The sequence below is a fragment of the Tachyglossus aculeatus genome, chromosome 5 (genome assembly GCF_015852505.1).
Source record: "Tachyglossus aculeatus isolate mTacAcu1 chromosome 5, mTacAcu1.pri, whole genome shotgun sequence".
In the NCBI taxonomy this organism is placed as follows: Eukaryota; Metazoa; Chordata; class Mammalia; order Monotremata; family Tachyglossidae; genus Tachyglossus; species Tachyglossus aculeatus.
This window is the reverse complement of record NC_052070.1, coordinates 55,787,308-55,814,968: the sequence shown is the minus strand read 5'-3', so window position 1 is coordinate 55,814,968 and position 27,661 is coordinate 55,787,308. Positions and strand designations below refer to the sequence as shown.

General features: G+C 48.0%; 1 protein-coding gene across 1 annotated transcript in view; it reads right to left on the bottom strand.

Annotated features, from left to right (window-relative positions):
- ARHGEF10L (Rho guanine nucleotide exchange factor 10 like) overlaps window positions 1-27,661 on the bottom strand; it is a 176,320-nt gene that overhangs the window by 106,107 nt on the left and 42,552 nt on the right. The window contains 2 exon segments of the mRNA XM_038747301.1: window positions 6,545-6,625; window positions 9,480-9,571. Of these exon segments, the coding sequence (XP_038603229.1) occupies window positions 6,545-6,625; window positions 9,480-9,571 (173 nt within the window).

Genomic DNA, 27,661 nt, shown 5'->3' with positions numbered 1-27,661 from the left:
TTAATCCCCATTTTACAGATGAGGTAACTGAGGCACAGAGAAGTTAAGTGACTTGCCCAAAGTCACACAACTAATAAGTCGCGGAGCCAGGATTAGAACCCACAACCTCTGAATCCCAAGCCGGGCTCTTGTAACTAGGCCATGCTGCTTCTCCAACAACTTTGTTATAATGAACTTTCCAAAGAGATTAGTACAGTGCTCTAGCGCTTAGTACAGTGCTCTGCACATAGTAAGCGCTCAATAAATACAATTGATGTACACAGTAAGTGCTCAATAGACACGACTGATTGATTGAACAAGCAAGAGGGGCTGGCTACATTTCCATTGGGGGTTTTTGCCTCAAACTCCCGAAAGGTCCTGGTAGTGCCTTCAGCAGAGGGAGATGGGGACCCCCAGCCAGGCAGCACTTCCTCACTTTCTTTAGAAATGAGTGGGAGGGGGTCTTGGGAGGAATGGGGGGGAAAACCTCTGGATAATAATAATGGTATTTGGATAGGCAATCATGCCAGAAAAATGGGGTGCAAGGAGGATAAAGGCAGGCTCCAGAAGACAGCAGGAGTGTAGGAGACGAGAGTAGGTCTGCTCCAAAGTTGAGCTCCAAGCACTCGACCAAAAATCCGGTTTGCGAAACAGCAGTTTGGGCTGAGGTGTGCCCAGGGTGTGGAGGCCCGTGGCTTCGGCCATGGGCTACAGGCCGAGGGGAGTGTTGTGTGGTGGGTGGCCCCTCTGAAAATGTGTGAAGGAATCCGAGCCCCGCTAGAAAACTGTTTAAAATAATGTCCGCCAGGCCCTGTCCCAGCACTAAGCGCTGGCTGGAGCAGGGTTGGTGGTTATTTTCTCTCTTTTGGAGACGGGGGAAGAAAAGAATTGACGGGAGGGGCAGACTCCTGGGAGATGGGTGGGGAAGAAGATAAAAAGAGAGAGAGAGAGACTAGGGAGTGGTTATGAAAACAATCCTGCCAGGGATTAGCCATTCCTGAGCCCAGCAATGAGCTCTATATATGGATTTTTCTACCCCTTCCCTAACCCTCTCCCACCCCCTGACCTACACGCTCTCAGGAGCGGAGAGCTGGCAGTTCAGCTAAATGGATGGAGATGACGTCCTATGCATGCTAAAATTGGCTTCTGACCACTCCTAGGAGGGAACAAGAAGAGAGAGAATAGCAGAGAACCTCAGGTGCACGCCCTAGAGGGGGGACACTGAGGCACAGAGAATGAGGAAATGGTCTCCCCAGCAGTAAGGCAGTGGCACAGAGGGGGATTCAGAGCTTTTTATTTTTATGTTATTTGTCTATGGCTTACTACGTACTAGGCACTGTTCTAAGCACTGGGGTAGGTACAAGCTAATCCAGTTGGACACAGTCCATGTCCAACATGGGGCTCACAGTCTTAAACCCCATTTTGCAGAAGAGGTCACTGAGGTACAGAGAAGTGAAGTGACTTGCCTGAGGTCACACAGCAGACAAGTGGCAGAGCCGGGATTAGAACCCAGGTACTTCTTACTCCCAGGCCTGTGTTCTATCCACTAGACCATACTGCTTCTCAAAGTCCCAAGCACCCAAACTAAAGGGGGTGTGCCCATTGTTGCCCAGACCCCAGACCACTACAGGCACCACTATTAGTTTTACTGTTGGTCCAGCGGGAAGACCCGGGGGTTTGGGGTCCAGCCTGTCTCACTGGTGAACGCTTCCATCTGAATCAATCGCATTCATTGAGCACTTACTGTGTGCAGAGCACTGTACTAAGCGCTTAAGAACCACAAAGGGCATTCCACAAGGACAGGCCCCGCGGGCATCCAGAACAATATCCGGACATGCCGGGCAAGGTGACACCTTACGCTGGTACTGCGATTTTTGCTGCCCACATTAGCCAGCCTCAGCATTCATTCAATCGTATTTATTGAGCGCTTCTGTGTGCAGAGCACTGTACTAAGCGCTTGACTTCTTTGGCCTTGAATGGGTCCTGGAGGCAAAAGGCCTTCTTGAGTTCGTCACAATGTGCTGCTTCCCTGCCTTCCTATTTCTTCGCTGCCCTCGGTGCAATGGCGGGAACATCATCAGGAGGGCAGAGGGAGCGTGGGAGGTGCCAGGGAAACCAGTGACACTATAGTGGAGCAGCATGGCCTAGTGATCAGAGCACAGACCTGAGAGTCAGAGGAACTGAGTTCTAATCCTGCCTACACCACGTACTACTAAGCCCCCCTTTTCCTCTGCCTCCCCTCCCCTCCCCCTTACCCCGACTTGCTCCCTTTCCTCCTCCCCCTTCCCCGCCCCATAGCACTTGTGTATCTATGTACGTATTTATACATGTATCTATGTACATGTTTATATCTATAATTCTATTTATTTATATTGATGCTATTGATGCCTGTTTACTTGTTTTGATGTCTGTCTCCCCCCCCTTCTAGATTCGTTCCTTAACTGTGCTTTCCGAGCATTTAGTACAGTGCTCTGCACACAGTAAGCGCTCAATAGATACAATTGAATGAATGAATGCATGTATTGCTATGTGACCTTGGGCAAATTGTTTCATTTCCCTGTACCTCAGTTCCCTCATCTGCAAAATGGGGATTCAGTAGTTGTTCTCCCTCCTAGAGAAGCAGTGTGGCTCAGTGGAAAGAGCACGGGCTTTGGAGTCAGAGGTCCTGTGTTCAACTCCCAACTCCGCCAATTGTCAGCTGTGTGACTTTGGGCAAGTCACTTCACTTCTCTGTGCCTCAGTTACCTCATCTGGAAAATGGGGATCATGACTGTGAGCCCCCCGTGGGACAACCTGATCACCTTGTATCCCCTCAGCACTTAGAAAAGTGCTTTGCACATAGTAAGCGCTTAACAAATGCCATCATTATTATTATTATTATTACCTACACTATGAGCCCCCTGATAATCTCATATTTACTCCAGCACTTAGTACAGTGCTTGGCATATAGTAAGTGCTTAATAGCTCCTTCTGCTTGGTTCTTGGTCCTCCAGTCTCAGGCCCGAGTGCCACCTGTAGCTATGGAAGGAAAACTCCACCATCATCAGGGTAACCACCTCCGCCCTCCCCGGGCCTTTTTGTTGGTCGATGACAAACAGACCTCCAGAGTTCTTACTGCCTTCGGATTCCTCATCTATAAAATGGGGATTAAACACGTGTCCTCCCTTCCGCCTCTGTGAAGGCCTGGAAAAGATGGCACCTTCCCATTTAGCCGAGCGAGGCCCAGTTGGGTTATTGTGACAGCAGGCCCTCCTTACCTTCCCTGCCCCTCTAAACCTTGGGGGAGGAAGGGAAGTGTCAGTACAAATACGGCCATAATTTTCAACTGAAGTTTAGCATGATTCAATTTCCAATTGCAGACGGGGGCACGGGGCTCCTTTTAAGCCAAAGATAACACCAGGGAATTCGCCAGGGAAAGGAGCAGCTGATGGACTCGCCATGCAGACAGACTCATTTTCTACTGCAGGAGGTTCTCGGCCACCCTGACCCAGTGAGCTAGGGGCTGGGCACTCAGCAGGCCGATGAGCCGAATGACAACCAGCTCGGTACCGCAGATCTGTGTGGCCACTTTCCCCCCAAACTACACACAAAGCTTTATATTCTTCATTCCTTCTTACCCCATTCCTGGGAGCTAAGGGGGCATAGGTAGAAGAGAATTTTCCAGATAGAGAAAGCAAGGCATAGAGATGGTAGGTGATTCCCTCGAGGTCTCCCAAGGCAGTCTGCGCAGTGTGGCCTAGTGGATAGAGCACCGCTGGGAGTCGGGAGGACATGGTTTCTAATCGCCACTCTGCCACTTCTCTATGCTGTGTGATCTTGGGCAAATCACTTCACTTCTCTGTGCCTCCGTTACCTCAACTGTAAAATGGGAATTAAGACAGTGAGCCCCAAGTGGGACAAGGATTCGGTCCAATCTAACTTGTACTTACCCCAGCATTTAGAACAGTGCTTGGCACATAGTAAGTGCTTAACAAGTACTTATTATTATATTATAATTATTATTCCCTGTGCCTCGGTTACCTCAACTGTAAAATGGGGATTAAGACAGTGAGCTCTTTGTGGGACGAGGACTGAATCCAAACTCATTCGCTCACATCTACCCCCAGCGCTTAGTACAGTGATTAACAAATTCCATAAAAGAAAAATACTCAGCTCTCCTGACTCCCATCCCTGACACAAGGTCCTCTCTGTGCCTCTCACTGCCTTTCTGAGTGGGGCCAATGGATGCTTCCCCTCTTAGCTCTAGGAGCAGAACTTTAAGAATGAATGGGCCACATTTCCCCTTTTAGACTGTGAGCCCACTGTTGGATAGGGACTGTCTCTATATGTTGCCAACTTGTACTTCCCACACGCTTAGTACAGTGCTCTGCACACAGTAAACACTCAATGAATACGATAGATTGATTGATTGATTGATTTTAAGAATGAATGGGCCTCAGGCCTAAAGGCCATGGGGGAATGCTGTCATTGCTGGCAGGGAGAGGGGCATGGCGGGAGTGGGTGGGGGGAGAGTCGTTTAGACTGTGAGCCCCTTTAAGACTGTGAGCCCACTTTTGGGTAGGGACTGTCTCTATATGTTGCCAATTTGTACTTCCCAAGCACTTAGTACAGTGCTCTGCACATAGTAAGCGCTCAATAAATACGATTGATGATGATGATGAGAGTCACCTTCTGACTCTGGGCCCACTGCTCTAGCTGTCAGGCAGTGCTGTCTTAAAGGCAAAAACAGCACATTTGAGGGTCAAATCTACAGCTGAGAAACACGATGGCTTTGGGGAGAGAGGATCACTCTGAGCATAAACTACCAGCTGGGGAAAATGACCGTTGGAAAGGAAACTTTAACTGGCATGGCTGCAATTATCTCCATGGTAATAATAATAATAACAGGCATTATTGGGAATGTGACTGCCAACTCTGCTTTACTGTCCTCTCCTAAGCACTTACTACAGTGATCTGCACACAGAAAATGCTGAATAAATACCACTGACTGATTATTATTGTGTCTTTTATTATGCCCTCTCTTTGTGACAAGCATTGTATCGCATGCTGGGGTAAATACAATATAATCAACTTAGCCCCAGGCCCTTTTCCACACGGAGTTCACTAGTCTGTTGGGGAGAGAGGGCATGTACCTTGTTTTACAGATGAGGACACTGTGGTTTGCAGAAGTGAAGTGACTTGTCCAAGGTCCCACAGCAGGCAAGTGGCAGAACCAAAATTAGAACCCAGGTCCCCTGGATCCTGGGCCCTCTTACCCGGGCCCCGCTGCTGTCCATCCTGCTTTGGCGTCCCTGGCATGAAACGGGTGCTGACCATCCAGTACAGCAGGGACATAGGACTCAGAAATGAGCAGGACAGAGTCTTGAACTCTGTTCTGGCCGGAACTATGATCTCCAGTAGCTGGGGGTTTCAGAAGAACTTTGTCACCAGGTAGAGAATGATAATAATAATTAATAAAAAATTACGGTATTTTTTAAGCTCTTTCTATGGGCCAGGCACTGTAGTAAGCACTGGGGTGGATACAAGCAAATCAGGCTAGGCACAGTCCCTGTTTCACAAGGGGCTCACAGTTTCAATCCCCGCTTTCTAGATGAGGTAACTGAGGCCCAGAGAAGTGAAGTGACTCACCCAAGGTCGCACAGCAGACAAGTGGCAGAGCCGATATTAGAAACCATGACCTTTTGACTCCCAAGCTGGTGCTCTACCCATTACGCCATGATGCTTGCCATGGCAAGCATCTAGGGCACGGCTGGTTATGGAACAGAGGGAGGGGGAAAGGGGAGGAGGAGAGGAAGGGCCTAACCCGGGTTTACAGGTCTAGCTGGATGGGGAGCCTGGGACTCTGAAGGTGAACCATATTGGCCAGAGACCGAGCAAAGCCTCGATTTGATTACCCTCTCTGGAAGACTAGTTGTTTTTTTGTGGGTTTTTTTATTATGGTAGTTAAGGGCACTGTCAAATACTGTTCTAAACGCTGGGGTAGGTACAAGTTAATTAGGTCAGACACAGTCCCTGAACAGCATGGGCTCACAGTCTAAGCAGGAGGGAGAACAGGTATTTAATCCCCATTTTACAGTTGAGGAAACTGAGGCCCAGAGAATTTAAGTGATTTGCCCAAGGTCTTACAGCAATTGGCAGAGCTGGGATTAGAGCCCAGATCCTCTGACTCCTGGGCCCATGCTTTTTCCACTTGGCCACCCTGCCTTTCTGCTTCTCGGGTTTAAAGAGATCTTCTTATTTCTATTATTATTACTATGACTCCATTCTCATTCCACTATCCGGCCTCGCCCTCCGTACCTGTGTCTCTGAGGCCCCTGTTTCTTAGAAGGAAGACATGACACCGGCAGAGCTAGGCCAGTCATTTATTTGGCCGAGCTGAAGGGAAGCCGTCTATAAAAGCTAAGCGATGCCTGCTAAAGGAAGAACGCTTGAGCGAGGAGGAAAGATTTAGTGGTTGCTGGGGGACAGCCAGCCAGGTCCCCAGAGAGAAACCAGGATCCCCATCTCCCACGAGCCCCTCACCCCGGCCATCCCCCGCCCGAGAGAGCTGGCAGTGGGGCCGTACCGTACTGAGCGGATTCCAGGTTCTCACACGGGACGTCATCGTAGATCACATCTTCCAGGATGGGGAAATTGAAACGTTCAACTGGAGCATGAAGGAAGAGCAGTGTAAACGCGGGGACAATTCAGGCCGTCGGCAGAGGAGATGCTCAAAGCTGACGCTAGATCTGAACCAACTGGCAACTCTCCCCGTGCTTAGAGCTCCCCACCCTCCACCGGCTCAGAGCCCCAGTCTCTCGGGGAGCCTGCCAAATCTGCCATGAGACCCGCTGATAGCGCCCAGGGGGGAAGCTCCTTGGATGCGCCCACGAAGGAGCCTCCATTGCCCTCCTCCTCCTCCACGTCTGCGACTCCCTCCCACCACCAGCCCCAATCCGGCAGTCTAGTAGCTGCTGCGCTAGCCAGTCCACAGGCCCTTGGACCGCTGCTCAGGGCGACCAGAGCGCCTGCGTACGAGAGCCATTAGTAGCCCTTGCTGCCACGCAGGCTCCAAGCAACGCCTCCACGCTCCCTCCTCCCGAGTTGGCCATCCCCTGAGCCGGCTCGCTTCGATGTGATCAATATCCCCAGAGCAGCTTCCTGGGCTTTTCCTGCCGCTCGCTGCCAAAGTGACGTTAAGCAGGACCTCTAAGCAAGGCCCCTGGGAGTATCGCTGATCGGGGGAGGAGGAGGGATGACAGGCTCCTGCCATTAATCTGTCAGATTTGCACTGCCATGGTCAACTGAGGCCCTTGCCCTCCCATGGATGTGGGAGTCGGCATTCCAGGGCTCGTGAAGTTGCCATCTGCTTCCAAGCCTCTGACGAGACAGGGCAATGTCATCCAGGCGGCACTGTAGCAGCTTAGCCGAGCAGATAGAGCCCAGCCCTGGGGGGTCAAAGGGATCTGAGTTCAAATCCTGGCTCTGCCACTTGTCTGCTGTGTGACCTTGGGCAAGTGCAGCGTGGCTCAGTGGAAAGAGCCCGGCTTTGGAGCCAGAGGTCATGGGTTCCAATCCCGGCTCTGCCACTAGTCAGCTGTGTGACTGTGGACGAGTCACTTAACTTCTCTGTGCCTCAGTTACCTCATCTGTAAAATGGGGATGAAGACTGTGCGCTCCCCAGGAGGGACAACTTGATCACCTTGTAACCTCCCCAGCATTTAGAACAGTGCTTTGCACATAATAAGCGTTTAATAAATGCCATTATTATTATTACTATTACTCTGTGCCTCAGTTGCCTCATCTGTAAAATGGGGATTGAGACTGTGTATCTCAGGTGGGACAGGGACTGTGTCCAATCCGACTTGCTTATATACACCCCAGTGGTTAGTTCGTCCTCTAGAATGTAAGCTCTTGTGCAAGGAATATGTCTGTTATAGCATATTGTGCTCTCTCAAGTGCTTAGTACAGTGCTCTGCACACCATAAACATTCAGTAACTACTGACTGACTGACTACAGTGCCTGACACACAATAAGCACTTAACAAATACCACAATTATTATTATTGTTGTGATTATCTGAGGCAATGAAATCTTGGCCCTCTTTATTTTACTTGTACATATCTATTCTATTTATTTTATTTTGTTAGTATGTTTGGTTTTGTTCCACATCTCCCCCTTTTAGACTGTGAGCCCACTGTTGGGTAGGGACTGTCTCTAGATGTTGCCAACTTGTACTTCCCAAGCGCTTAGTACAGTGCTCTGCACACAGTAAGCGCTCAATAAATACGATTGATTGATTGATTGATATTAAGCTGGATTTGAAGAGGAAGAGGAGGAGGAGGCCCAATGCTGAGTAAGAGTTTGAGTAAGAGACTCTTATGGGTCATTAAGTCCATCCCCCTTCCTCCAGGCAGAGCCACACTAACACCAAGAAGGCCAGCTTGCCTATTCCGAAAACTCTCTGGAGAAGAAAAGCCCACAAATGTCCTCAGTACCCAGATTTTAGCCCTTAACAAGCCCCCAAACCCAAAAGTTCCACCATCCATCCCACCTAAATCTCTATTAATTATAATAATAATAATTGCGGTATTTCATTAAGTGCTCACTGTGTGCCAGGATCAATACTAAGCACTGGAGTAGATACAAGCTAAAAACAATAATAATAATAATAATGGTATTTATTAAGCGCTTACTATATGCCGAGCACTGTTCTAAGCGCTGGGATAGAAACAAGGCTATCAGGTTGTCCCACGTGGGGCTCACAGTATTAATCCGCATGTTACAGATGAGGTAACTGAGGCACAGAGAAGTTAAGTGCTTCTAGACTGTGAGCCCACTGTTGGGTACGGACTGTCTCTATATGTTGTCAACTTGTACTTCCCAAGCGCTTAGTACAGTGCTCTGCACACAGTAAGCGCTCAATAAATACGATTGATTGATTAAGTGACTTGCCCAAAGTCACACAGCTGACAAGCGGCAGAGCCGGGATTAGAACCCATGACCTCTGACCCCCAAGTCCGTGCTCTTGCCACTAAGCCACGCCGCTTCCTAAGCCACACCGCTTCAAGGTTGGCCACAGTCCCTGTCCCACTGGAGCTCACAGTCTCGATCCCCAATTTGCAGATGAGGGCACTGAGACCCAGAAAAGTGAAGTGAGTTGCCCAAGGCCACACAGCAGCCAAGCGACAGAGCCGGGACTAGAACCCACGACGTTCCGTCCCCCAGGCCCAGGCTCTTCCAACTACGCCATGCAATCAAGCGCTTAGTACAGTGCTCTGCACACAGTAAGTGCTCAATAAATACGACTGAATGAATGAATGAACTGGTGGGGAAACCTAACAGGTCGGCTCCTGTCTTCCGCGCAACAATGTTCATAAAGCAATAGGTGGTGGTTCCTTGGGCTTCCCAGATGCGGCCCTCCCCCGGACCACCCCATTCTACCGGTTTAGCTGGGTTCCCTGAATGCCCCTCCATCCCGCCAGATCAAAGGGAGGGAGCCAAAGGCCTACTGGCCCTACCTCTTCGGGAGCTCTTCCTTTTCCAGCTGGAGCTCCGCTGCTCGGTGGGAGGTGGGCCCACGGGGTCCCCATTGCTGACCACGGCCAGGGATCTGCAGGGCGAGAGAAGACCGGAGTCGGGCTAGAAGCAGGAGGGACCGGAACAGAAGGTCCAAAGATGCCGGGGCACCATGCAGAACAGCAGGGTTACTGGGGTGCCGAAGGTGAACCCCCTGGGGAGAAGATCAGTGTAGCATAATGGGAGGAGGCCTTCCCAGACTGAGCCCCTTCCTTCCTCTCCCCCTCATCCCCCTCTCCATCCCTCCCATCTTACCTCCTTCCCTTCCCCACAGCACCTGTATATATGGATATATGTTTGTACATATTTATTACTCTATTTATTTATTTATTTTACTTGTACATATCTATTCTATTTATTTTGTTAGTATGTTTGGTTTTGTTCTCTGTCTCCCCCTTTTAGACTGTGAGCCCACTGTTGGGTAGGGACTGTCTCTATATGTTGCCAACTTGTACTTCCCAAGCGCTTAGTACAGTGCTCTGCACACAGTAAGCGCTCAATAAATACGATTGATTGATTGATTGATTGATTGATTGGAGCATGGGCCTGGGAGTGAGAAGGACCCGGGGTCAAATCCAGCCTCCGCCTCTACTGTGTGACCCTGCATTAAGTCGCTTCGCTTCTCTGGGCCTCAGTTACCTCATCTGTAAAACGGGGATTAAGACTGTGAGCCCCATGTGGGACAGGGACTGTGTTCAATCTGATTAGTCTAAAGAGCCCGGGCTGGGGAGTCTGAGGTCATGGGTTCAAATCCCGGGTCCGCCACTTGTCAGCTGTGTGACTTTGAGCAAGTCACTTCACTTCTCTGAGCCTCAGTTCCCTCATCTGTAAAATGGGGATTGACTGTGAGCCCCACATGGGACAACCTGATCACCTTGTATCCTCCCCAGTGCTTAGAACAGTGCTTTGCACATAGTAAGCGCTTAACAAATGCCATCATTATTATTATTATTATCTCCTCCAGTGCATAGTAGAGCGCCTGGCACGTAGTAAGTGCTTAACAAATAGAATTAAAAAAAAAAAATCACCTAGTATCTGGGACTGGGCTGAACCCTCAAGCAAGATGATGCTGTGGTTGAAATAGGGTGGCCAAGCTCACCTCCTCCAGGAGGCCTTCCCAGACTGAGCCCCCTCTTTCCTCTCCACCCTCCATCCCCCCCACCCTACTTTCCTCCCCTTCCCACAGCACCTGTATATATGTTTGTACAGATTTATTACTCTATTTTACTTGTACATATTTACTATTTTATTTATTTCGTTAATGATGTGCACCTAGCTTTACTTCTATTTATTCTGATGACACCTATCCACATTTTGTTTTGTTGTCTGTCTCCCCCCTCTAGACTGTGAGCCTGTTGTTGCCAACTATATGTTGCCAGCTTGTACTTCCCAAGCGCTTATTACAGTGCTCTGCACACAGTAAGCGCTCAATAAATATGATTGAATGAATGAATGAATGAATTCACTGGGTTTTATATCAGAGAGTCTGTGAATGCTTAAGTGTTTAGGTGTTACAGAACTGCTGAACAGGCAGTAGGAGGCAATAACAAGTAATCAAAAAAAAAGGAAAAAAAAACCAATTTTGTGCGGCTAATAGGGCTGAGTAACTTTTGGTTAAGTCAGCAATGCATCCAATCCCCCTTCCCTCCTCTCTCTCCTCACATGCTTCCCATCCCCACTCATATGGGTAGAATGAAGTAAGTCTTGGCATGGAAAACGGTGGGTGTAGGAAGGTAGCAGGAGCAGGGGGAAATGGTGTTGAAACTTTTCTCTCCTGCCAATGGAGGCCAAGGGGATTGTCCAGGTGTATCTCCCATCTCCCGACTAACTGCTGGAGAGATGCACCAAGGCCTGGAGAAAAAAAAACAGGCTTGGGAGTCAGAGACCTGCATTTGAATCCTTGCTCTGCCACTTCGCTGGGTGACCTTGGGCAAGTCACTTCACTTCTCCGGGACTGAGAGAAGTGGGGTTCAAATATAAAATAGGGTTCAACTGTTCTCCTTTCTCCTTAGACTGTGAGCCCCGTGTGGAACAGGGACTTTTTTTAATGGTAATTATTAAGTGCTTACTACGGTCCGGGCACAGTACTAACAGCTGGGGTAAACACAAGATGATCAGATTGGACACAGTTCCTGTCCCACATGGGACTACGCAGTCATAATTCCCATTTTACAGATGAAGTTACAGAGGCGCAGAGAAGCTAAGTGACTTGCCCAGGAAGTGGCGGAGCCAAATCCCAGGTCCTTCTGAAACCCAGGCCCATGCTCTATCCAGTAGGCCACACTGCTTCTCTCAGACACTTTGTCCGATATCCACCATACAGCTTGTCACAAAATTAACCCTTAACAAATACCACAATTATTCTGCTGGATGAATCGGCCAATGGTATTTTCTGAGTGCTAATGCTGTACAGAGCTCTGTACTAGACCACTGTAAGCACTGAAAGCTCATCTTTAGACTGTAAGCTCGTTGTGGGCAGGAAATGCGTCTACCGACTCTGTTTCGTGGCAAATGCTTAGAACAGTATTCTGCACTTAATGAGCACCCAATACATACCAATGACTGACAGATTGTACTAAATGCTTGGAAGAATATAATAGAGTCCATGAACATAATCCCTGCCCTCAAGGAACTTACAATCCCCTGGGGGAATCATGCTTATTCATTCATTCAATCATATTTATTGAGCACTTACTGTGTGCAGAGCGCTGTCCTAAGTGCTTGGGAAGTACACCTTGTCCTGCCTCACTTATTCTTCAACAGTTCCCTTTCCCCACCCCAAAATCTCAAAAGGAAGGAGAACAGGTATCCCTGTTTTGCAGATGAGGGAACTGAGGCACAGAGAATTGAAGTGACTTGCCCAAGCGGCAGATCGGGGATAAGAATCCAGTTCCTCTGACACCCAAGCCCATGCTGGAAATTTTCACAAGGCCGCGTTTCTTCCCATGTACTTCGTGGGACCTATGGTTCTCAACCTCCCCCTCCCCATCCACCCCGCCTTACCTCCTTCCCCTCCCCACAGCACCTGTATATATGTATATATGTATTTATTACTCTATTTTATTTGTACATATTTATTCTATTGATTTTATTTTGTTCATATGTTTTGTTCTCTGTCTCCCCCTTCTAGACTGTGAGCCCGCTGTTGGGTAGGGACCATCTCTATATGTTGCCAACTTGGACTTCCCAAGCGCTTAGTACAGTGCTCTGCACACAGTAAGCGCTCAATAAATACGATTGAATGAATGAATCTTTTCTTAGCTCGAACCTCTAGGCACTGAGTCAGTCTGAGAGGTACAATCTGTACCTCTTGGTTTACTTCTTTGTTTCCCTTCACCTCAGGCGGACAGACCAGAGCTTCTCAGCTTACACAATATTTCCTGACCTCTGTTCTCCCTCTTATTCCTCAGAAACAACCCCCAGAACTCTTCCCCTCAACCCCACCCAAGCTTCCCACCCACTTCCTTCCCCCCTGCCCCTGTGGGGTCCCCTAACCCTGGGGCCCACAGTCCAATCTGGGACATTTCAGCCTCCTTCCAGCGGCTCAAAGCACCCAACAGACCCCTGGATGTGGGAGGAGCTAGAGGGACCATGTTTTGCAAAGAAGCAAGGGATGTCCCAAAAAGGGACATAACTTTTTTTTTTTTATGGTATTTGTTAAGCACTTTCTATGTACCAGGCACTGTACTAAGCAATGGGGGTAGATACAAGCTAATCAGGTTAGACACACAGGGAGCTCACATTCTTAGTCACCATTTATTTCTTATGGTATTTATTGAGCACTCACTATGTGCTAGGCACCGTACTAAGTGCTGGAGTAGAGACAAGCTAATCAGGTTAGACACAGCCAATGCCCCACATGGGGCTCATATTCTTAATCCCCATTTTTGTTGCTTGTGGTATTCATTTAGATTCATTCTTTCTTCATTCTTTTAGACTGTGAGCCCACTGTTCGGTGGGGACTGTCTCTATATGTTGCCAACTTGTACTTCCCAAGCGCTTAGTACAGTGCTCTGCACACAGTAAGTGCTCAATGAGAAGCAGCGTGGCTCAGTGGAAAGAGCACGGGCTTTGGAGTCAGAGGTCGTGGGTTCAAATCCCGGCTCTGCCAATTGTCAGCTGTGTGACTTTGGGCAAGTCATTTGCTTCTCTGTGCCTCAGTTGCCTCATCTGTAAAGTGGGGATGAAGACTGTGAGCCGTGGGACAACCTGATCACCTTGTAACCTCCCCAGAGCTTAAAGCAGTGCTTTGCACATAGTAAGTGCTTAATAAATGCCATAAAAAAATACGATTGATTGATTAAGTGTTATGTGCCAAGCACTGTACAAAGTGCTGGGGGTAAATACAAGCTAATTAGGTTGGACGCAGTCCATATCCCTCATGGGGCTCGTATTCTTCATCCCCATATTTCAGATGAGGTAACTGAGGCACAGAGAAGCGAAGCAATTTGCCCAAGGTCAAACAGCAGACAAGTGGCAGATCTGGTATTAGACCCCATGTCTTTCTGACTCCAGGCCCAAGCTCTCTTCCCTAGGCCATGCTGCTTCCCTGCTGTTTCTACTAGCTCCACTCCACTGCCCTAACCACCTCGGCACCAATCAATAGGGGCCAATGACTCCTACAAATGGTTTTCTCCAAAGGCCTTGACAGACGCAAAATGATACTCACGCACCCAAGGGGCTGAGAGAGAGCAGCCGAGGAGAACTCCGCTGGGAATTGATCACTCAAGAAAATAATACAGTTCTGGAGCTCCCTCCCCTCCGCAAGAGCCCAGGCCCCAGCCCCTGCTGTCCATGCAGAGGCCCCTGAGGTCAGGCTTCGCTCGAGCAGTCGCTAGCCTCCTTCCGGATCTCGGAGCCCGCGAGCGGGCTATGGCCAGCAGTCACCCTCCTGCCCCGCTCCAACCTCCGCCGAGACTCCCCGCTCGGAGCGAGGAGACTCCGGTGGAGTCCCTGGGACCAAAGAGGGAACTGGCAGAGAGGAAGGGAGAGTCCGTTTAGCAGCTGACCTTCCTCCGAACAGCGGGAGCTGCTGGGCTCGGGCGGGGCTGACCCCCGTGGCCCGGGGAGAGAGAGCCAGCTGCCTCGGCTGAGCCCCGTATTTCATCATCATAATAATAATGATGGCATTTATTAAGCGCTTACTATGTGCAAGGCACCGTTCTAAGCACTGGGGAGGTAACAAGGTGATCGGGCTGTCCCACAGGGGGCTCACAGTCTTAATCCCCATTTTACAGATGAAGTAACTGAGGCACAGAGAAGTTAAATGACTTGCCCAAAGTGACACAGCTGACAATTGGCAGAGCCGGGATTTGAACGCATGACCTCAGACTCCACAGCCTACTGTAGCCTTTCCTGGGTGATCTGCAACTCCAGCTCCTTACAAAGCACCTGGAGGTTCTCCTGGAAGCTCCTTGTGTTTCCCACTCCCAATTCTGGATGTCCCTGTTGAAGCCTCCTCCAATATGGACTCTGACCTTTCGTGAGGACGGCTGCTCCTCATTCCCAGTTCCTCTGGATGGGCAACAGAACTAAATAAATTAGAAACAGCTCAACTGAACTACCAAGGACCAAGCAGCATGACCTCATGGAAAAAGCACAGGCCTGGAGGTCAGAACACCCGGATTCTGATCCCCACTCCACCATTTCTAATAATAATAATAATAATGGTATTTGTTAAGCGCTTACTATGTGCCAAGCACTGTTCAAAGCGCTGGGGGGGGATACAGGGTAATCAAGTTGTCCCACGGGGGGCTCACAGTCTTAATCCAAATTCTACAGATGAGGGAACTGAGACACAGAGAAGTTGACTTGCCCAAAGCCACACAGCTGACAAGTGGCAGAGCTGGAATTAGAACTCATGACCTCTGACTCCCAAACCCTGTGCTCTTTTCACTGAGCCACACTGCTTCTCCTACTTAGACTGTGAGCCATTCATTCACGCAATAGTATTTATTGAGCGTTTACTGTGTACAGGTTAATAATGGCATTTATTAAGCGCTTACTATGTCTTCTACATATCTATTCTATTTATTTTGTTAGTATGTTTGGTTTTGTTCTCTGTCACCCCCTTCTAGACTGTGAGCCCGCTGTTGGGTAGGGACTGTATGTGTTGCCGACTTGTACTTCCCAAGTGCTTAGTACAGTGCTCTGCACACAGTAAGCGCTCAATAAATACGATTGATTGATGTGCAAAGCACTGTTCTAAGCGCTGGTTCCTCTCAGGGTCGCTCTGGAGAGTGTCCGGTACCCTACCAGTCTTGATTACAGGAGGGAGAGTCAAGCAGAGGCCTACCCATTCCTAGTTTGGGAAGTGGCTAGTGAGTGGCAGGCAATCGGTTACAAGTCAAAACTCACCTGTGCTGGGCAGCAGCGGCATGGAAGACAGTCGAGGGCGGAGACTCAAATTTACTGCACGGAAGGAGACAATGGTAAACCACTTCCGTATTTTTACCAGGAAAATGGAACCACTACCAGAACAATTCATTCATTCATTCAATCGTATTTATTGAGCGCTTACTGTGTGCAGAGCACTGCACTAAGCTCTTGGGAAGTACAAGTTGGCAACATCTAGAGACGGTCCCTACCCAACAGTGGGCTCACAGTCTAGAAGGGGGAGACAGAGAACAAAACAAAACATATTAACAAAATAAAATAAATAGAATAAATATGTACAAATAAAACAGAGTAATAAATACGTACAAGCATATACATATATACAGGTGCTGTGGGGAGGGGAAGGAGGTAAGGTGGGAGGGATGGGGGGGGGAGAGGGGGAGAGGAAGGAGGGGACTCAGTCTCTGAATCTACTCCATCTCCTCCACGGCCCCTTCCCCATTCCCGCGTTGAGTATAGTCAACATAACTCAACCAACCACACCTTGTCAGTGGTCTAGACCATGAAACCATGTTAGTAGTAGTGACGATATTTATTAAGTGGTCACCTTGTGCAGAGAACTGTAGTGCTGGGAGAGAATATACATGAGGGAATTAGATTTGGTCCCTGTCCCTCAGAGGACTCACAAAAATCGGGTGATCTGCAGCTCCCAAAGAAACGTAGCATTTCCCGGTTCCAACTTTCCTCTGTAGAATGCCTGTTATGCACTCACTTCGAGGTCTTGACGAATGAATGAAAACAATTGTAGATGAACATGGGGTTCTAGAAGAGATGTGTTCTTAGTGTCGCTATGGCTCAGGGATGACTCGACAGCATAAGACGAGACAAGACTGTAGTAAGCACTTGGGGGAGTACAACATAATAAACAGACACATTCCTTGTTGTGTGGACTGCATTTTTTTATCCCTCTGGACCGTAAACTCATTGTGAGCCGGGAACGTCTCTTCCAACTCTGTAATATACTCTCCCAAACACTGGCTACAATGCTCTGCACACAGTAAGCACTCAAAGAGAAGCAGTGTGGCCACTTGGCTAAAGCGCAGGCCTGGGAATCAGAAGGACCTGGGTCCTAATCTAAGCCACTGATCTGCTATGTGGCCTTGGGCAAGTCACTTCTCTACTCTGTGCCTCAGTTACTTCAGCTGTAATATGGGGATTAACACTGTCAGCCCAATGTGAGAAGCATGAGAAGTAGTGAGGCTCAGTGGAAAGAGCCCGGGCTTTGGAGTCAGAGGTCATGGGTTCAAATCCCGGCTCCGCCAATTGTCAGCTGTGTGACTTTGGACAAGTCACTTAATAATAATAATAATAATAATAATAATAATAATAATAATAGTATTTGTTAAGCGCTATGTGCAAAGCACTGTTCTAAGTGCTGGGGAGGTTACAAGGTGATCAGGTTGTCCCACGGGGCGCTCACAGTTTTAATCCCCATTTTACAGATGAGGTAACTGAGGCCCAGAGAAGTGAAGTGACTTGCCCAAAGTCACACCGCTGACAATTGGCGGAGCCGGGATTTGAACCCCTGACCTCTGACTCCAAAGCCCGTGCTCTTTCCACTGAGCCACGCACTTAACTTCTCTGTGCCTCAGTGACCTCATCTGCAAAATGGGATTAAGACTGTGAGCCCCCTGTGGGACAACCTTATCATCTTGTAACCTCCCCAGTGCTTAGAACAGTGCTTTGCACGTAGTAAGTGCTTAATAAATGCCATCATTATTATTATTATTATTATTATTATGTGAGACATGGACTCTGCCCACCCTGATTAGCTTGTACCTACCCCAGAGCTTAGTACCATGCCTGGCACATAGTAAGCGCTTAACAAATACCATTAAAATGAATATAACTGATTGATTGACTGATTGAACAGGGACTGTGTCCACCCCAATTATCTTGCATCTACCCCAGTGCTTAGTTCAGGGCTTGGCAAAGAGTAAGTGCTTAACCAATATCTTGATGATTATTATAATAACTATTATCACACTAAGATCCCATTTCTAAACCCACTTCAGGTGACCAGCATCCATGTAACTTTGGGTACGTCATCTAACCTCACTGTACCTCAGTTTCTCCAACGGGGAACAAGAAGAATCAAGAACAGGAATGCTAAGACCCAAAAGACTCAACAACAAAAAACCCTGGAAGCAGAAAGGATTTGCTGTTGCAGCTCTCACAACTCTAATATTATTCACATGCACTGAGCCAATATCTGGGCTTGGAAAGAGGGCACAAAACATAGAAAAGGCATTCCTGTCACCAAGGATCTTATAATCTAGCAGAAGTCCATAAATCATCATTATTGACGCTGTTCCTGTACACACAGCACTATACAAAGTGCTTGAGAGGGTTCAGTGGAAGTAGAAGTCAACCCATCCCTGCTCTCAAGAGCAAACTAAAGGAGACAAAGAGTGTAAGCTCATGGTGGGCAGGGAACTCAATAATTATGGTATTTGTTAAGCACTTACTATGTCACAAGCACTATTCTAAGCACTGGGGGGGGATACAGGGTAATCAAGTTGTCCCACATGGGGCTCACAGTCTTAATCCCCATTTTACAGATGAGGTAACTGAGACTTGCCCAAGGGAACACAGCAATCAAGTAGCAGAGCGGGGATTAGAACCCACGTCCTCTGACTCCCAAGCCTTTGCTCTTTCCACTGAACCATGCTGTTTCTCTGTTATATTGTACTCTCTCACGCGCTTAGTACAGTGCTCTTTGCACACAGTGAGTGCTAAATAAATGCAAATGATTGATTGATGTACAATGCTAAATTCAATCAATCATTGCTATTTATTAAGTACTTAGCTTGTGTGGCTAAAGGCTCATTTCCTCTTCTCCCCCTCTCTTGTGTCACCCTGGTTTGCTCCCTTTATTCACCCCTCCCTCAGCCCTACTGCTGTTATGTACATATCAATAATTTATTTATTTACATCAATGTCTGTCTCCTCTTCTAGAATGCCAGCTCCTTGTTGGCAGGGAATGTGTCTACCAACTTTGTTATATTGTTATATTATACTCTCCCAAGTGCTTAATAATAATAATAATAATGGCATTTATTAAGCACTTACTATGTACAAAGCACTGTTCTAAGCACTGGGGAGGTTACAAGGTGATCAGGTTGTCCCACGGGGGGCTCACAGTCTTAATCCCCATTTTACAGATTAGGTAACTGAGGCACAGAGAAGTGAAGTGACTTGCCCAAAGTCACACAGCTGACAATTGGCGGAGCCAGGACTTGAACCCATGACCTCTGACTCCAAAGCCTGTGCTCCATACATAATATAGTGCTCTGTACACTTAATAATAGTGCTTAATATAGTGCTCTGTACAAAGTAAGCACTCAATAAATGTGATCGACTGACTGATTGCCAAGCAGACGCAGACATAGCCGGGAGGTATACGAGTATCCGTTGGAAAAACTGGAACAGATCCGCCTCCAAAGCCCCTCACTTCACACGAATCCCCTTCCCAAACTCTTCCTCCTTCCTTTAATCAATCAATCATATTTATTGAGCGCTTACTGTGTGCAGAGCACTGTACTAAGCGCTTGGGAAGTACAAGTCAGCAACACATAGAGACAGTCCCTACCCAACAGCGGGCTCACAGTCTAGAAGGGGGAGACAGAGAACAAAACCAAACATACTGACAAAATAAAATAAATAGAATAGATATGTATAAGATAAATAAATAAATAAATAGGGTAATAAATATGTACAAACATATATACATATATACAGGTGCTGTGGGGAAGGGAAGGAGGTAAGATGGGGTGATGGAGAGGGGGACAAGGGGGAGAGGAAGGAAGGGGCTCAGTCTGGAAAGGCCTCCTGGAGGAGGTGAGCTCTCAGTAGGGCCTTGAAGGGAGGAAGAGAGCTAGCTTGGCGGACAGCTAACATTCACAGAATGTTTTCCCAACATATTCACCGGAGTGAAGGCTAAGTCTCAAACGTGCCCAGCAGTGCTCAGGCAGTGCTCAGGGACCGAAATCATCATCATCAATCATATTTATTGAGCACTTACTGTGTGCAGAGCACTGTACTAAGCGCTTGGGAAGTACAAATTGGCAACATATAGAGACAGTCCCTACCCAACAGTGGGCTCAGTCTAAAAGGGGGAGACAGAGAACAAAACCAAACATACTAACAAAATAAATAAATAGAATAGATATGTACAAGGTAAATAGATAAATAGATAGAGTAATAAATATGTACAAACATATATACATATATACAGGTGCTGTGGGGAAGGGACGGAGGTAAAATGGGGGGATGGAGAGGGGGACGAGGGGGAGAAGAAGGAAGGGGCTCAGTCTGGGAAGGCCTCCCGGAGGAGGTGAGCTCTCAGTAGGGAGGAAGAGAGCTAGCTTGGCAGATGGACAGAGGGAGGGCATTCCAGGCCCGGGGGATGACATGGGCCGGGGATCGATGGCAGGACAGGCGAGAACGAGGTACGGTGAGGAGATTAGCAGTGGAGGAGCGGAGGGTGCGGGCTGGGCTGTAGAAGGAGAGAAGGGAGGTGAGGTAGGAGGGGGCGAGGTGATGGAGAGCCTTGAAGCCCAGGGTGAGGAGTTTCTGCCTGATGCGCAGATTGATGATGCGCAGAAATCCCATCCATGTTTTCTGTACTGACCCCAGACACCTTCCTGGGTGCGCCCCGTTGCCCATCAGCCCCCAAAACAACGGGACCATCGGGTGAGAGGTGGGGGAAGGCTACAGCTTGGACCATCAGCTGATCAGCCCACATCTCCTCAGCCCCCTTCCAGATTCTCCACTCCATCCCCCACATACCAGTCTGGCCTCTCCCCTGCCCAGCCAACGCTGGGCACTCCCTGAAGTGTCCGCTCTGTCACAGCTGGAGAGCGGCCTCCCCTATCTCAGCTGCCCAGTCTGCTGACTTAGGGGGCCAACTGACAGCTGGGGATGCTCATTTTTCCCCGATCCAAGTAAGCACTTTCCCAGAATCTCACCTGCCTTAAAGGCCACGAGTCCCAGATAATGACAGTGCCCCAAAGCTGGTGTAAGGCCATCATTCATTCAGTCGTATTTATTGAGTGCTTACTGTGTGCAGAGCACTGTACTAAGCGCTTGGGAGGTACAAGTTGGCAACATATAGAGACGGTCCCTACCCAACAACGGGCTCACAGTCTAGAAGACGGGCTCGCAGTCTAGAAGATTATCTCAATCTAGAGATAATCTAGAAGATTATCTCATCCCTTGGGCCACCACCCTGTTGCTGTCTTTCATTTGGCAAGATAAGAACTGACAAAGAATTCAGGCAAACAATCAAATGTATTTATTGAGCACTTACTGTGTGTGGAGCACTGTATTAAGCTCTTGGGAGAGTACACTATAACGATATAACACATTCCCTGTTCACAACAAGCTTACAGTCTAGAAGGGGAGACCCAACATTAGGGTCAAAATATGTGGAAACAGCAAGGCCTTGTGGATAGGACATGAGCCTGAGAGTCAGAAGGACCTGGGTTCTAATCCTGGCTCTGCCCCTTGTCTTCTGTGTGATCTTAGGCAAGTCACTTCACTTCTCTGTGCCTCGGTTACCTCATCTGTAAAATGGGGATTGAGACTGTGAGCCCTACATGGGACGTCGACTGTGTCCAACCTGATTATCTTGTATCTACCCCAGAGCTTACAACAGTGCCTGGCACATAGTAAGTGCTTAACAAATACCATTTAAAAAAAAATCATGTTAGGTATGAATGCATTCAGGCAATACTTCTGTGTCTCCGGACCTCCTATCTAGATTTTTACAGTAGCATCTATTCAGGGGCTGCCATTAGGTTGAAAGCTCTCAGAAGGCAGATGGAGTCTGCTTAATCTACTAGGAATAGGACCAGGCCAGCATTTTACACTTGACAAACTCTGGCAGGGTGTTGAGGCCCTTCACGGATTCTGCAGTTAACCCCACCCAATGTCTGGGGAAGTAGGAGTCCTCAGTTTCCTGTTGCCATAGAGATAATAACTGGCCCTCTGAGGTCATGCAGAGTCAGGAATATATAAGTGGCGGGGGTAGGTGGAACCCCAGGAGGGCTCAGTAATGATTTTAGTGACCGAGGGCTGCATACATTGGCTACTCTGTCACGGGACTCCAGGTTTTGTGGTGAGTGAAGTGATTATGATGGCTTGGGAGGCAGAGGACTTGGGTTCTAATTCCGGCTCTGGCAAACGACAGATGATCCTGAGTCAAATCACTAAACTTTTCCATGCCTCAATCTCCTCATCTGTCAAATGAGGATTTAATACCTGTTCCTCCTCCTTTTCAGACTGTGCTGGATCTGACCTGATTGTATTGTATCTACCCAAGCCTTAGTACAGTATTTGGCATGAAGTGTTTTAAAAAAATATTAGTAGTAGTAGTAGTAGAAGTATTATGCTTGTTATGGAATGTGTTTGCTAGTTCTGCTGTATTGCACTCTCCCAAATGCTTAGTACAGTGCTCTACACATAGTAAGCACTCAATGAATACCATTAATTGATATTATTATCATTATCAGGCATTTAATCCCTATTTTACGAATAAGGAAACTGAGGCAGAGATTAAGTTAAGTGATTTGCCCAAGGTCACGCAGCAGGAAGTGGCAAATTCAAAATTAGAACCCAGGTCCTTTGACTCTTGGGCTCGTGCTCCTTCCACTAGAACACAATGCTTCTTTGGGGCCACCCAACTAAACACTGGAAAGACTTTCCAAGACGGCACCATTACTCAGAGCATCGAAGCCACAAGGTAAAAATACTAAGCAAAGGAAGATGATGAGACGTCTACCAATTCAGTTGTATTGTCCTCTCCCAAGCACTTAGCACAGTGCTCTGCACACGGTAAGCACTCATAAAACACCACTGATTGATTGACTGAGTGACATCTAAGCCAGGTCAGAGAAGGGGAAAGATTAAAGAATCAAATAATTACATTACAAGCTCTGGGTCCCAGAGGCATATGCATGCTGGAGTTTATTTATGTCACTCTTTCTTCCTCCGAATAGATGATTTCCCTGATTATGTGGGCTAACAATTGTCTCAGCTGTCACCTATAGATTGTAAACGCTTAAGACGTCAGGGACCATGTCCATTTGACCCAATTCACAAAGTATAAAACTCCAGCACCAAGTACTTTATTAACATTTGACAGTCAGTCACAAACACTGCCCACAGAGGCAAGAGACCCTTGCTTCTCGTTACCAAGACGTTAGCATATTGGCTCCATTAGTTCACAGGGAGGCAGCCTAGTCACGTCAAACCGATTAGCTTGTAGCTATCTATCCCAGCACTTAGTACAGTGCCTGGCACATAGTAAGTGCTTAATAAATACCATTAAAATAAAAAGATGTGCGGCACCTGGGAGGAAGGATGGGGCATAAAACAGGGAGGGGTAACAAAGAACAGAGATAAGAGAATGGATGTGAGCCCCATGTGGGACAGGGACTGTGTCCTACGTGATTTGCTTGATTCTACCCTAGCCCTTGGTACAGTTACTGGCACGTAGTAAGCGCTTAACAAATACCATTATTATTGTTATTATTATCATTATTATTATTACGAGGGAATATGAGAAAGAAAAAATATGCTGCCGAGCACCAGGGATGCTATAACCACCTGTTCGCCCTGAATAGACCTCCAACAATCCAAGAAGAAAACATGCAGCACGTCAGCCAACAGTTAGCCGCTCCCCAATTAACCTCCTGAGTCTACCATTATGAAGTGCTGCTTTGTATCTCTGGATTTTTCTACCAACCCAGAGGGGAACAATTTCCCAGCCGATCCGTGCAGTTCAATCTTCCGATTGAGGGAAAGCTCCTCCCACAGAGCTCACCCCTTCCAAGTCACCCAACCTGGCCGGGCCTCTGAACAAAGGTCTCCATCAACCAGCCTCCCAGGGATCCTCAGGAAACACTTTTGTGGGGACACTGGGATCCTCATAGTCTGGGCAAATAGCAAATCTCTGACCACCGAGGCTGGTTAGGATCCTTACAAACTCAGGGCCAAAACTCGTCCCCTCACACCCTTCTTGGGGGATCAAGTGTCCCTATCCCTGGGTTCCCCTCCCCAATATGGCTGGGATTAGGGAAGGGGGAGAGAGAAGAGGATGAGAATGAGAATGCTATCAGGAAGTAGCGTGGCCTGATGGAAAGAATACAGACTTGGAAACCAGCGGACCTGGGTTCTAATCCCAGCTCCATCACTTCATTCATTTATTCAATCATATTTATTGAGCACTTACTGTGTGCAGAGCACTGTACTAAGCGCTTGGGAAGTACAAGTTGGCAACATATAGAGACGGTCCCTACCCAACAGCGGGCCTGCTGTGTGACCGTGGGCAAGTCACTTCACTTTTCTGGGCCTCGTTGCCTTATCTGTAAAATAGGGATTCAGTGTCTGTCCTCCCTCCTACTTAGACTGGGAGCCCCATGTGGTACTCAGCCTGATTAACTTGCATCTACCCCAGGGCTTAGTACAGTGCTTGGCACATAGCAAGCGCTCAACAAGTACCTTTGAGGTTATGGACAGCTCAGGGCAGTCTCTCCTTCTGCCTAGTGATTGAGGGGCCTCGTGCATCCTTTAATCTCCACGAGTGCTCCCGGCTTAAGATATCGCTCAAGCAAAATGGTGGCTCCCCAGGCTTCCCCCCACTTAAGCAGCGCCCTGTGACAACCCCTGGCAGTGAATGCCAAGCCTGCAAGAGGTCTCTCTTCCATTTAGACTGCAATGCTGAACGGCCCGCCGCCTGATTTTATTTAGATGTGGCCTGACTTCTTTCTGGCCCTGAGCCTGTGCCAGCCCACCTGACAGTTGGCTTCCCTGCCTCTGGTTATGATGAGGGCATCCGGCTGACCCGCTGCCCATCTGCCCCGTGGCCTGCATCCAGACTGACTGCAGATGCCTGCTCAGAGAGGCCAACACGCTGCTCGTTACGAGCAGGGATCACGTCTGCCAATTCTGTTGTACTGTCCTCTCCCAAGCGCTTAGTACAGTGTTCTGCATACAGTTAGCACTCAGTAAATACCATAGATTGATTGTTTGATCTACAATTGACTACAGCCTACGTAAAAGTCGATGCCAATGGCCCTGGGCTCAAGCTCTGACAGGTCAGGAAGCAGCAGGCTCAAGGGGCCGGTAATAGTGATGCAAAACCATTATGTTGAAGAAATAAAAATAAAGAGGTGGAGAGAGTAGAGTGAGAAGGCGGGAAATAAACACAGTCCGGAGGCTGTTGGGGAACCAAATCAAGGTGACCAGCTGGAAGCCCAGGACAAAATCCATGGTGACCAGAGGGAGTTGGAAACAGTGTGGCCCAGTGGAAAGAGCATGGGAGTCAGGACTTGGGTTCTAATCTCAGGTGGGTAACCTTGGGCAAGTCATTTCACTTCTCTGTACCTCAGTTTCCTTATCAGTAAAATGGGAATTAAGATTGAGCCCAAAGTGAGACATGGACTGTTTCCAACCTAATTATCTTGTATCTACCCCAGCGCTTAGGATGGTTCCTGGCACATAGTAAGAACATAACAAATGCCACTGTTATCATTATCATTATTATTATATGGAACGGGCCAGCCCTATTTCTATTTCAGGTCTCCAGCCCCTTCGCATGTTCAGAAAGCCGGGTCTAATGACCTCTCTCAATCTTGCACTCCCAAAGTGGGGAAGAGAACATGGCCATTTTACCAAGGGGGAGACAGAGGCAGAGAAAGGCGAAAGGACTTTGCCGAGGACACCTGATGATTCCACAGAAAATGTAGGCCTGACACATTCCTCCCCGTTCCCTCCCGGGCACAAAATCTGGGGGAACTAAACTCTCAGGCCTGTCAGCTACATGGCCACCTGAGAGAACATTACCCGGGGTCATGGGGGTTTCCTGATTTCCACGTCCTGTCTGCTTGTTCTTGCTATCTGCTCAGCCCCATTTACATGGCTCTGAAGCCTCCAGACCCTTTTTTTTGTTTGGGTTTGATTTATTTTTGTAATAACACTTTTTAAGTACTTACTGTGTGACAGGCACTATATTAAGAGCTGTAGATGCAAGCTAATCAGGTTGGACGGAGTCCATGTCCCATATGGGGTTGACGGTCTTAATCCCCATTTTACAGATGAGGTAACTGAGGCACGGAGAAGTTAAGTGACTTGTCCAAGGTCACACAATGCAGACAAGTGGCAGAGGCAGGATTAGAACCCAGGTCCTTCTGACGCCCAGGACCTTGCTCTATCTACTAGGCCACCCTATTTCACCTGGGCCCACCAACAAGCTCTTTAAATAGCTGAGTTTGGAGGCTCTCCTATCCCTGGAAAAGTCATAGCCCACTGGAGGGAAAGCAGAAGCCACTGGCAAGAGAAAGCAATGGACTGACCAACTAACTAAAGTTCAGACTCCTGTGAATATTTCAGTAAGAAAAGCAGCAGTTGGCTCAATCAATTAATTAATCAATGGTATATATCCTAAGTGCTGCATGCAGATGTACTAAGTGTGCTTGGGAGAGTACAAAATAGAGTTGGTCGACATATTCCCTGCCCACAAGGAGCTTAAAATCTAGAGGACGAGACAGACATTAAAATAAATTATGGATTCGGACATAAATGCTGTGGGCCTGAGGGAGATCAATCAATCAATCAATCGTATTTATTGAGCGCTTACTGTGTGCAGAGCACTGTACTAAGCGCTTGGGAAGTACAAGTTGAGGGAGATGTGGCTATGAAGGTCTTAGCTGCTCCATACCCATTCTGGCAACTGATTAGATGACCTATTGTTCTTTAACAGAAATTCAGATCACATTTAATTCAAAATGTGCTTGTTCTTTTAAATAATGATAATAATAATGGCATTTATTAAGTGCTTACTATGTGCAAAGCACTGTTCTAAGCGCTGTGGAGATTACAAAGTGATCAGGTTGTCCCACAGGGGGCTCACAGATTCAATCCCCATTTTACAGATGAGGAAACCAAGGCACAGAGAAGGTAAGTGACTTGCCCAAAGTCACACAGCTGACAAGTGGCGGAGTGGGAATGAGAACACACAATCTCTGACTCCCAAGTCCGTGCCCTTTCCACGTCGCTTCTCAATTTGGCTGCCAGACAGCCCTCAAACCCAGACCCAACCCCAGCCCTCAAACTGCTCACACCACAGGCTGCAGGATCAAAGCCCACAGAGATAAATAGGAGTGTGCGTGCGAGGCGGTTTTAATAATGATAATGATAAGAATTATCTTTATCTTTTAGACTGTGAGCCCACTGTTGGGTAGGGACTGTCTCTGTATGTTGCCAATTTGTACTTCCCAAGCGCTTAGTACAGTGCTCTGCACATAGTAAGCACTCAATAAATACGATTGATGATGATGATGATAATAATGGTATTGGTTAAGCGCTTACTATGTGCCAAGAACTGTTACAGCCTACCTCATCAGGAGCAGCAGTTTATGCCTTCCGCTCTCCTCCATCCCCCTCGAAGTCCCTGCTCCCCTCTCCAGGCTGGTACCCATCACCAGGCTCAGGTACAAAACGGTTTGCACCAGATACTGAATGTTAGCAGCGGCAGCTCTCCTCCTCGCCCCGACTCCCCATCCCAAGGGTAGATTTGAGGATGCACTACTTCCACTTCTGGATGGCATGGGAGGTTTTATTGGGGAGCATGAGCAGTGCGGCATGGTGGCAAAAGCCCGGACCTGGGAATCAAAGGATGTTGGTTCTAAACCCGGCTCCACCACCTGTCTGCTGTCTGACCTTG